Source organism: Erpetoichthys calabaricus, chromosome 1, assembly GCF_900747795.2.
Source record: "Erpetoichthys calabaricus chromosome 1, fErpCal1.3, whole genome shotgun sequence".
Classification (NCBI taxonomy): Eukaryota; Metazoa; Chordata; class Cladistia; order Polypteriformes; family Polypteridae; genus Erpetoichthys; species Erpetoichthys calabaricus.
The window spans coordinates 179217259-179230124 of NC_041394.2; the positions used below are offsets into that span (position 1 = coordinate 179217259).

General features: G+C 38.4%; 1 protein-coding gene across 12 annotated transcripts in view; it reads right to left on the reverse strand.

Moving 5' to 3' along the window:
* LOC114654314 (IQ motif and SEC7 domain-containing protein 3-like) overlaps nt 1–12866 on the reverse strand; it is a 782842-nt gene that overhangs the window by 20448 nt on the left and 749528 nt on the right. Inside the window, exon 11 of one of the 12 annotated variants that reach the window (XM_051930709.1) lies at nt 1126–1287. The exons of the other annotated variants lie outside the window; for them this stretch is intronic. Within the exon in view, the coding sequence (XP_051786669.1) occupies nt 1126–1287 (162 nt within the window). The remainder of the gene's footprint in view (nt 1–1125; nt 1288–12866) is intronic. 12 annotated transcript variants of the gene reach the window in all.

Consider the following 12866-nt stretch of genomic DNA (forward strand, 5'->3'; position numbering starts at 1 on the left):
ACCAAATGTACAAATATTTGGAATCTGTAAAATACAATTGGCAAACTCATATGCATTATGCTATTATGCTACACCCATTATCTATTTCTTTGTCCCTGTATTTCTGATAATGGTCTTAAATGTAGCCAATCCTTATCTTTGGACACTCTTTAAGTAAGCTTTAGTTGCAGGTAAATTGTGTTAATGTTTTACAAGAACATATTACAATTTAATGCTGCAGACATTTTATTATTATTAGATATTTAAACAAGTAAAAAATAAGCCAGCATTGAATTTATTTTGATGAATTAAAAGAATGAAAAGTTCCTGACCAGATGGTCAACAAAGTTACTGCATGTGAAAACTGTAAGCACAAGCAGAGTAACAGAAAATAAGGAAACATTTTAGCTTAGTTTTCCATAATGTATATGCTTCTTTAAACAACCTATGTGAAAAATTCTTAATTAAATGACTAACCTTAACCAGGCATTAGCCTTAGCCATTTTTGGAAATGCAATATTTTTATAATGAAAAAAAAAATGTGATTATGCATGTGAATGGCACAGAACCATTATTCTAGGCTCTTCTTGTTTGTGAGCAAACCATCCTTATTTTAATTTATTATTTATTTAATCTTTATTAATAATTTGTTTTCCTCCTTTTTCAATCCTTGAAGGCAATCCTTGAATCTCGGTAGGGGGAAAGAATACCAAATAACTTCCTCTTCAGCTCTTCTTTATTTTACATTATGTTTACTACATACACACATTGATTTCACTAACATTCATGCATTAACATGAAGCATCTTTGGATTTTACTACTACTAAGGTTATAAAGTATACTATTAGTTTCTCCATATTTTAAATGACCATTTACACTGTTTCTTTGTTTGCCTTTCATACAAAAGTAGCTTTCTTGCAGAACAAGTAAAAAAAAGGGTTAATAAAAGTTAATAAAAATGTGAGCAATGAACAGATGTAAAAAAAAGGGAAAACATCCTATGGCATGCATTTATAGCTGTACATTTTATATTTTTTACTTTTAACTATTTCAGCTTGTATTTAAAGTGCATATCATCCAATATGTTTTTTCCTTAAATTGTTTTTAAACCTGACCACACTGAGTGTAATTTTATATGGCACCTACATTCAATGCGGATTTGTTCCATTTCTGTCACTTCTGCGATGGATTCTTTGAGATCTTCCACAAGTTTTAGCAGCTCCTCTGCACTTTGGCCACAAAAGTTCAATACTTGCTTCTTTTCTGATCCCGAGAAAGGGGCAATTATTGTGATGCCATGTGGGTAATCTACAGAAAATACATGCCAACAAATGAGTGAACATACAAAAAAACAGGGGAAAAAGCAACACTTTTACCTGAAGAAAATAAAATAAGGGGAGAGAGAAAGAGAGAGAGAGATGTTGGGATGATTGCGTAAAATAAAAACAAAACAGCCAAAAATAAACAAGACATTCAAAGTTTATAAAGCTGAAGTAGACTTTAGTGTTTAATTTGTACAGACAGTCCTAATTAAAAAGATTGTGAAAGTGACGTGTAAATATTTAATAACTTCTGCTGGTATTCAGTGTTGTACAAGAATTCCACCTGGTGGCTCAGAGAAAGTAAAACACCAGAACAGACTGAATGAACCACAGCTTAAAATGACTTATCCATGAAACACTAGGTGCTTCTTCTAGTAGTATAAAAAAAATATAGTGATGATTCAATGTTAATATTTGAATTGTTTCTCCAAAAGAAAAAATCAGGAAATTCGAAAGTGCGTATTGACCACAGCTGACATCCCCTTATTTATACCACAGTAAAGTTAAGCAAATTCTAATAAATTGTTTTTAATTTTTTTGCTTGATTGAACAAAACTTGTGAAGTCACTGCCCAAGATCTACATGACAGATCGAGGCTTGTACTCTCCTGCCATTCTTGTGCTCGTGCCACCAACAGTAGTTCACCTTCTCCATTAATGGAGAAAAATGCAAGATCTTGCATTTCTATAAGTAATGTTGATATTTTTGATTAAAAATACAGTCTTTGGAATCTGACTTTTAGAAAATGTATTTTTCCTTAAGATTTTTACATTTAAATAGCACAATTAGTATGTATTCAGGTTGGAGAATATTATACTCCTGTAGATGATTAGCTTTTAGATTATATTTTTAGAACTTAAATGTTGGCATGGGCTGAAAAATACATTTTTACAACACATACATGGTTAGACACTAAGAGAATTGGATATTTATTTTTTCCAAACTATTTTTAAAGGCCTAATGTTGATTGTATTGTTCTATTTTATTTATTATATTTTAGTATATGTTAGTTTACAACCCAGCCACAGGGGAGGCACAAACCAGTGTGTTTCTTTGTGCCAGTCCCAAGCCCGGATAAATGGGGTTACGTCAGGAAAGGCATCTGGTGTAAAAATTTTGCCAAATCAATATGCGGACAACAATACAAATTTCCATACCGGATCAGTCGAGCTCCGGGTTAACAACAACCATCACCAGTACTGTTAGCCAACAGGGTGCTGGCGGAAACTGGGCTACTGTTGGCCGAAAAAGAAGAAGAAGAGGGGGGAGACGTGTCTGGAAGCAGGATGAAAGGAGGAAGGTAAAGAGAGTGGAACCGAGGGTAGAAACTTTGAAAATTGGCAGTATGACTGGTAAGGGGAGAGAGTTAGTAGATATGATGGAGAGAAGGAAGGTTGATGTATTGTGCATGCAAGAGACTAAATGGAAAGGGAGTAAGGGCAGGTGGATTGAAGGTGGATTCAAATTGTTCTATCATGGTGTGGATAGGAGGAGAAATGGGGTAGGGTTTATTCTGAAAGAACATTATGAAATGAAAGAAGGTAGTAATAATATGGCTTCTGTAGAAGGATTAATTGTGTCAGATGGGGTGACCAGAGAATGGAGAATGTCACAGACAGAACTAAGATTTTATATACAGTGCAGCCTTGGTTTGCGAGTAACTTGGTTTACGAGTGTTTTGCAAGACGAGCTAAAATTTTTAATAAATTTTGTCTTGATAAACAAGCGAGGTCTTGCAGTACGAGTAGTATGTATACGCTTTGTCTGCTGAGCGTCATGTGATCACAACTGAGCTGATGGTTCTTCTCTCTCTCTCGCTGCGGGATTGTGGGCAATCATCTCCTATTCTCCATCTGAGTCGGCATGTCTCACTCATATAGTCAACATCCGTATGACTATTTTATTATTTATACATATTTTAAGGCTTTATAAACCCTTCCCACACTCTTATAAACCTTTCTCACTCTCTTGTTAACCTTTCCCATGCTCTTATAAACACTTCCTATGCTCTTAAACACTTTCTACATTCTTAAACACCTCTAGACCAACACTGCACACTGCACGCAGCGATCAGACGTCAATGTGTCTGCCCTCGCTTTGTGAAGGGGGGCAGCTGAACTCACGCTGAGCAGAAATGGACTTTGTGCTGCTTCTGCCAAAATGCCTGCTTGTCGCTCTGCGGGAGGAGTGTGTGTGTGTGTGTGTGTGTGGGTGTGTGAGAGCTGAACGCACCTTCGCTCAAAACCCCCCCTCCCCGGAAGCGCAGTACGCACCTGCCATTTCTCATTGTCAAGGGGGTGGGGGAGCTGAATGAACGCTAAGGAGAAGTGGACTTTGTGCTGGCTTTGTGCTGGTTGTCGCTCTGCGTGTCAATAATTTAAAAGCCTGTACTGCACATCATTATACTGTTTACTACAGCATTGTGACTGTGTGTGTGTGTGTGTGTGTGTGTGCACGCACGGGCGTGTGTGCTGTGATTTGCGAGTCCCCGTCTTGCACCCCAAACATGAAGCTGAGTCGCAGTACTTTAGCAACACCAGTTTTATTTAGCTTGAAACAGCAACAGCGCGGTTATTTATTGTAGCGGGATCTGCCGCTCTCCTATACACAGACACAGCACTCAGGCAGGGTCGTGGCAAAGTAGTACTGTGCCCTGCGCATTTACTGTATAATGTTCCTTGTTCCTTGTATCACCCATTGACGGCAAGTGCTTATAGCATGTCCGAGATCTTTTTGGATTCGCTTTTATGGCGAACTGCTAAAGCGCTGGGAGACTGCGATTGCTTTGGGATGCTCTTCCACATGTTGTCCCATTGGGTGGAATCCCACAAGAGTTTAGAAACTCCAGCCATGATTCTTTTCAAAGGTAAAGTGCAGGTTAATTTGTTTTATGTATTTTTTACTTAATATTTTGTATTAATCATTTTTATATGAATAGTTTTGGGTTGTGGAACGAATCATCTGAGTTTCCATTATTTCTTATGGGGAAATTCACTTTGATATACGAGTGCTTTGGACTGCGAGCACGTTTCTCTCGCAAACCGAGATTCCACTGTACATATATATACAGTATATACACACACACACAGGGGGGGTCAAAATTATGTTAACATTTGAATGGCGGAAACAATTTATTCACAAAACATACTTATTATATGCAAGATGATTTACAGGAATGTCTCAACCTGTTTGCCATCATGTTCAACACACAAAAACCAACGAGCAACAATACCATTTAAAGCCCGGACACACATTTTGCAGGGAATAGATGATACCACAATCCGTATTCTGTACTTCAGGTCATTGATATTACAAACTTTCCTGCTATACATGCACTCCTTCACCGTACCCCATAACCAGAAATCACAGGGTGTCAAATCAGGGGAGTGTGGAGGCCATGGCAATGGTCCACCACGACCTATCCATTGACCTGGAAAGGTGTGGTCAAGGTAAAAATAATTAGTGTTAACATAATTTTGACTCACCCTGTATATACCGTGTTTCCCCGAAAATAAGACAGTGTCTTATATTAATTTTAGGTCCAATAAATGCACTAGGGCTTATTTTCGGGTAGGTCTTATTTTTATTGAAGTTCAAAAAAGTAAAGTACATTTATTCCTGTTCAACAATTATACGGTACAAACTACTGGTACGTTAACGCCTGTTCAACAATCAAATCAACATGTACAGTATTCATGTTCTACAAACTACTGTACGAGGGGGTACCCAAAAGAATCCACAATAGCACCGTGCTAGATGGAGCCCCCGGAGCACACATCTCCCCCGCCATGGCAGGCAAGCATAGAACAACTTACTCCGAGGTAGTGCCCCAAGTTTCAACCCCGTCTTCTGTAGTTCTTGATCCCTGCAGTCAGTGCGCGGCTGCGAACCCCCACCTCCCGCCGGGGCAAAAATGCCGCACCCCACTCCTTCCCAAATGAGAAAAGATTTTTCTCGCCTAAAAAAGGGTGAAATGCAGCACCCCCTCCCCAGCAGGAAACAAAAGCCCATAGCCGCACGCCGACCACAAAGAACGAGAAGAAGCAAAAAACGAGGTTGAAAGCTATTCCACACTCACCCACCGCAGCAGGAAAAATGTGCACCCCAAAAGCCCAGGCCAGTGCAGCGCTACCGGTATTACGGACTCCCTTGGGCACCTATGTTAACTCCCTTTTTTGGGCACCTATGTTAACTCCCTTTTTTGTACTCAACAGAGTAGCTCTTTCTTTTTGCACTCATTTTGTCTGGGGGTTAAAAATATTTTTCCGATGTAATGCTGGATTTACTCTTTTAACTACTTGTAAAAGCGCCTTACCTTGTAACCAGGGCAGCTTCTAGGCTAAATACGGTACCTTTCAGGACAGATGCAAAAACGGCGGATTAGTGGTAGGTCTTATTTTCGGGGGAGGGCTTATATTAACGTTACATTATAAATTAATGCTAGGTCTTACTTTCGGGGAAACACGGTATTAGGCATTCACCTAGGGCACAACTCATAAATGGTGGGGTGTGGGATTGAACCCAGCCACACAGGTTAGCTACCGAACAGTCGGTTGGCACACAAATAAGCTTGGCCTAGGGCACAAAATAAACTAGCACTGGTACTGCATATACGTTGTCACACATGTGCTCTTGGGAAGCAGTCTACGGTCTTAACTGGGATTAAAACGCAGAGGCAGGTGTTGATAAATGGTACTAATGCCTTTTCTCCCTCTTCCACAGTCCACCAGAAGGGAAAACCAATTAGGACACCACCCACTTCTGCTTCTTCTTCATGCCCTCCCTCCCCTTCCTGTTATTCACCTAAATAAAAACCCAAGTATTCATACTGTTCATCGGACTGTATTCTGACTCAGTCTTATATGATATCTCGCTGTTTTTTTTTTTTTTGCTTGTTACCACAGTATATGGAGTGGACTCCCCAAACCTTTATCTTTGTTGTTTGTATTTTTTTTACAGCGTATACGTGAGACGCATAGACACAGTTTATATAAATATATATACAGTGCATCCAGAAAGTATTCAGAGCGCATCACTTTTTACACATTTTGTTATGTTACAGCCTTATTCCAAAATGGATTAAATTCATTTTTTTCCTCAGAATTCTACACACAACACCCCATAATGACAATGTGAAAAAAGTTTACTTGAGGTTTTTGCAAATTTATTAAAAATAAAAAAAACTGAGAAATCACATGTACATAAGTATTCACAAAGTATTCAATATTTTGTCGATGCACCTTTGGCAGAAATTACAGCCTCAAGTCTTTTTGAATATGATGCAACAAGCTTGGCACACCTATCCTTGGCCAGTTTTGCCCATTCCTCTTTGCAGCACCTCTCAAGCTCCATCAGGTTGGATGGGAAGCATCGGTGCACAGCCATTTTAAGATCTCTCCAGAGATATTCAATCGGATTCAAGTCTGGGCTCTGGCTGGGCCACTCAAGGACATTCATAGAGTTGTCCTGAAGCCACTTCTTTGATATCTTGGCTGTGTGCTTAGGGTTGTTGTCCTGCTGAAAGATGAACCTTCACCCCAGTCTGAGGTCAAGAGCGCTCTGGAGCAGGTTTTCATCCAGGATGTCTCTATACATTGCTGCAGTCATCTTTCCCTTTATCCTGACTAGTCTCCCAGTTCGTGCCACTGAAAAACATCCCCACAGCATGATGCTGCCACCACCATGCTTCACTGTAGGGATGGTGCAAGGTTTCCTCCAAACGTGACGCCTGGCATTCACACCAAAGAGTTCAATCTTTGTCTCATCAGACCAGAGAATTTTCTTTGTCATGGTCTGAGAGTCCTTCAAGTGCTTTTTGGCAAACTCCAGGCGGGCTGCCATGTGCCTTTTACTAAGGAGTGGCTTCCGTCTGGCCACTCTACCATACATGCCTGATTGGTGGATAGCTGCAGAGATGGTTGTCCTTCTGGAAGGTTCTCCTCTCTCCACAGAGGACCTCTGGAGCTCTGACAGAGTGACCATCAGGTTCTTGGTCACCTCCCTGACTAAGGCCTTTCTCCCCCGCTCACTCAGTTTAGATGGCAGGCCAGCTCTAGGAAGAGTCCTGGTGGTTTTGAACTTCTTCCAGTTACGGATGATGGAGGCCACTGTGCTCATTGAGACCTTCAAAGCAGCAGAAATGTTTCTGTAACCTTCCCAGATTTGTGCCTCGAGACAATCCTGTCTCAGAGGTCTACAGACAATTCCTTTAACTTCATGCTTGGTTTGTGTTCTGACATGAACTGTCAACTGTGGGACCTTATATAGACAGGTGTGTGCCTTTCCAAATCATGTCCAGTCAACTGAATTTATCACAGGTGGACTCCAATTAAGCTGCAGAAACATCTCAAGGATGATCAGGGGAAACAGGATGCACCTGAGCTCAATTTCGAGCTTCACGGCAAAAGCTGTGAATACTTATGTACATGTGCTTTCTCAATTTTTTTATTTTTAATACATTTTTTCGCATTGTCATTATGGGGTGTTGTGTGTAGAATTCTGAGGAAAAAAATGAATTTAATCCATTTTGGAATAAGGCTGTAACATAACAAAATGTGGAAAAAGTGATGCGCTGTGAATACTTTCCGGATGCACTGTATATATACTAGGGGGCTTTTCCCCCTGCTTGCTTTGCAAGCCAACCCCCTCCCCCCGCGCCAGCCACTTCGCATCTCTGCGCTCGTGTTGTGAAGGGGGTGGCTGAACGCACGCTTTGGAGATGCGGACGGATCACCTGCTTGCTTACTGCTCCTCCAGCCGTGCTGCTCGTTCTGCTTCTCGCGATGTGCGTTAATCATTTCAAAGCCTGTACAGCAGCTGTCCTCGCTTCGCTTGCTTACCTAGCCCCCTCCCAAGCGCCTGCCACTTCAGCTCTCTGCTGCTCATGTTGTGAGGGGGGGGGGGGCTGAACGCACACTAAGGAGATGCAGACAGATCAGCTGCTGTCTTTCTGGTCCTGCTCTGCCGAGCTGCGTGTTCTGCTTGTTGCCGCAGGATATCCGGGCTGATTATTACTTTCCTTATTTTCTGAATTTGCACATAGATTATTATTGTTCTCTTGTGCATCCTTTTTTGCCTCCTATTCTCTCCAACACTTTTGTGTCTATTTTTGACGCGTTGCTCTTTCTTCTTCGTTTAGTTGTTCACGTGCCATCTGGAATGTATAACATTTTTAAGAGCTGGGAGCACATGAAGTGTGTCTGCCAAAAGCATTCCAACAACCTGCGAGATTAAATGTCCATGAACTTGTTTTAAATTGTTTGTAAGTAGGGCGTGATATGCAGAAGTCACCGTCTCACTGGTCTTGCTTCCTAAGGTTGTAATGTCTAGTCTTGCATGAAGTCAAAGTGTCTCTCTTAGATGATCATGTCTCGACCAAAGATTTTTTTTATATAATATATATATATATGTATACCAGTAATGGCGCACTGCACATTACACTTGACTTGACTTATAGTCAAGCACCGCACGGCCGCCCTGCTGGCTGCTGCTGAGAGTTGATTCTACAATAAAATAAAATAAAAAGATGAATAACCTTGGAGGTCAATCATCACCCCGAAAGCGGGCAGTGGAGGTCACGTAGTATATGTGTTTCAAATTTCAGATCAATTGGTCAAATGGTTTAAGAGCTACAAGTGATTTAAAATCCTGGACAGACAAATAAACATTCACGGTAGGCTATTATATATAAAGATATATATATATACGCATGTATACAGTATGATCATAGTTCTGCCTGCAACACACTCCACTCTCTGGTTGGAACAGAATATTGTCCGGTTCTTTAACTTCTGTAACCTTAAATGTAATTGAAATAATACAGTTATGCTGTGAAATTAACTTCTTCCAAAGTAACATAATTGCCTAAGAAAAGCTGTCTAAAGTTATTCAGAAGGTTAATTAAAACATTAACATAGTTTTGAAAGGCCACTGTGGCCTAAAAGCATCATTAGCTTGGAAAAAATCATTTGTAAAAAATATTTTGTAAAACATTAGCAATCTATACATATTAATAAAAGGCAAAGCCCTCACTGACTCACTGACTCACTGACTGACTGACTGACTGACTCACTCATCACTAATTCTCGAACTTCCCGTGTAGGTGGAAGGCTGAAATTTGGCAGGCTCATTCCTTACAGCTTACTTACAAAAGTTAGGCAGGTTTCATTTCGAAATTCTACGCGTAATGGTCATAACTGGAACATATTTTTTGTCCATATACTCTAATGGAGGAGGCGGAGTCACGTATCGCGTCATCACGCCTCCTACGTAATCACATGAACTAAAAACAAGGAAGAGATTTACAGCACGAGTCAAACGCGGGAACGAAGGTAAATGACGTTAATTTTTGACTGTCTTTTAATACTGTGTAAGCATACATATTAACACATGTGCAATTAAACGTGTGCATTTACGGGGTGATTTCTCAGGCTTAAAAGCTCGCCTTTTATCAAACGCGGGAACAAAGGTAACTGACGTTGTTCACTGTCTTTTAATACTGTGTAACCATACATATTAACACATGTACAATTAAACGTGTGCATTTACGGGGTGATTTCTCAGGCTTAAAAGCTCGCCTTTTACTAAAAAGGTAAAAGCAAAACTATTTTCAATCATTCTATGATCTGCTTCTCACAACTGAAGGCACTGTGGCTGATGTTACGTCACTTGCTGTCCAACCATAAGCGTTACCTAGTAGGTAACCGGACACTCTCTTCACTCCCTTTCGGGAATCGAACCTCTGAGGTTTTCTTTTGTTCTTAATTAAAATTTAAAAGCAATACTTCACCGCTGCTAAGCCCCTCTAGCCCTGACGTCTGAGGTTCGATTACCGTAAGCAAGTGCAGTGAGTGTGTAATTACATTCACGGCATTCGTAGTCTGATTCACAATCTGATTGTATGGGTGGTTACCTACCAGGTAACGCTTATACTTGGCCACCAAGTCAGGTCGAAGTGATCACTCGAGTAAAGGCAGCTTCACAAAAAAACAGATCCTTAACAAACTGTTATTAGTATATTTTCCCTCAATTTAAAAACGTTTTATTTTCTTCTTAATAAAAATTTAAAAGCGGTACTTCGCCGGTGCGAAGCGCGTGGATTTGACCGACTGACACATACAGACATATTCATGAGTGCAGGTACTTCGGAAAGAAAGCACCGTGTAAACCTAAAGTTTAAATTAAGTTCATAGACCTACAAAAGGTTGCCATTCGTTTGAGGCAAGATTGCTTTTCTTCTGTACAACTATACGTTGCATTCTCAAGAGTGTGCTTGCACGGCTTCGGATATAGATATATATATATATATATATATATATATATATATATATATATATATATATATATATGTCTATATAAAATATGTAAGCTTATAAGTACTGCCTTACTTCTCTTTAAGAAAGGAAGATGTAATGATACTTGATTTAAACGATTCCATGTCTTCCTGGGTTTGCGTAGCTTACTGTCAATATCTTTACACCTGTTTTTAACACTTATTTACTGAAACGGGCTTTCACGAAAAAAGTTAGGGCTTTGCTACAGGATCCACCCTCCACAAGTTAAGTAAGTAAAAATAAAATATATATTTCTGTTTTATTTAAACCTTTTAAGTTCGTATGCATAGCCCCATTTGGCTGTTTAATTTTTTTTTTTCTTTCTTCAGTGATATTTAATCTCCTTAAAGAAAAAGAACATATCCATTTTACTTTTTTTGTATCTCTTTAGTAATATTTTAGTGTAAAAGGATAACCAGTATTTAAACCTTTTATGTTTCTTTATACATTTATTTTACACAATGTTGAAAAATTAATAAGAAAGCTACATAGTTTGGCAGCTGCTGCTTTCATTTTCAATGAAATGAAAAAAGCTCTCCAAGACAAAACGTCAATGAAGAAGAAACAGTTTGCACTATCTAAAAAGGAGAAACCCTCATTTATAAAACTTTGCTGCAGATGACTTAGCTTATTGTCAATATCTTTACACGTTTTTTTAAGACTTATTGACTGAAACGGGCTTTCACGAAAAAAGTTAGGGCTTTGCTACAGGATACACCCTCCACAAGTTAAGCAAGTAAAAATAAAATATATATTTCTGTTTTATTTAAACCTTTTAACTTCGTATGCATAGCCCCATTTGGCTGTTTAATTTTTTTTTTCTTTCTTCAGTAATATTTAATCTCCTTAAAGAAAAAGAACATATCCATTTTACTTTTTTTGTATCTCTTTAGTAATATTTTACTGTAAAAGGATAACCAGTATTTAAACCTTTTATGTTACTTTATACATTTATTTTACACAATGTTGAAAAATTAATAAGAAAGCTACATATTTTGGCAGCTGCTGCTTTCATTTTCAATGAAATGAAAAAAGCTCTCCAAGAGAAAACGTCAATGAAGAAGAAACAGTTTGCACTATCTAAAAATCAGAAACCCTCATTTATAAAAGTTTGCTGCAGATGACTTAACTGAAAATAAATGAATAGTTCCTATGTGTATAATACATATTTATCTATTTTACTTATGCCTTTATTCCACCAACTTACAACATCTGAGGTACAATTTGTTACATTACTTTTGTTTTTTGCAGCACAGGCAGGTGAAGTGACTGCCTCAGGGTCACACAGTGGTGTCAGTACCAGGATTTGAACTGACAAGCTCCGGGTTTACTGAAATATTACTGAATAAAGAAAAAAAACGAAAATGGGCAAATACGGCTATGCATACAGATGTCCATCCGTCCATTATCCAACCTGCCATATCCTAAATACAGGAGCCAATAAGTACATATGTATATATATATATATATATATATATATATATATATATATATATATATATATATATATATACAGTATATATATGTGAATGTATGTATGTATATATGTATGTCTATATATATATATATGTAGATATGTAAATTTGTATATGTATATATATGTTTATGTGGATGTGTATATGTGTATATACGTATGTATATGTAGATATGTGTATATGTATATATGTATATATATATATGTATATGTATATATTGTTTGTGTGTGTGTGTGTGTGTATATTATATATATAAAAGACAGCAACACTCATAACAATGACAACACAATTACATTGACAATCATGTTACGTTATTTTTAAAATGTTTCCTTTTTTTTTTTCATAACCTCTTAACACACTACTTCTCCGCTGCGAAGCGCGGGTATTTTGCTAGTTACTGATAATGTGGAAAAACCAATGTGTTTGTTTTGTTCGAAAGTTTTGGCTGCTGATAGTATGAGACCCGGAAAATTAAAACGGCACATTGAAACTATGCATTCTCAATACGTTGGCAAGTCCCAAGAATTTTTTCAAAGAAAATTGGATGAGTTCACTAAACAAAAGCAAACGTTCAAAAAAATAGTTCATATTCCATCAAATGCGTTACTAGCATCGTACTTAGTATCTTACAGAATCACGAAGTGTAAAAACCACACACAATAGGAGAAACATTAGTTTTGCCAGCAGCTATTGATATGGTCAAAACAATGTTTGGCGAATCATATGCAAAACATTGCAACAAATACCGTTTGCTGATA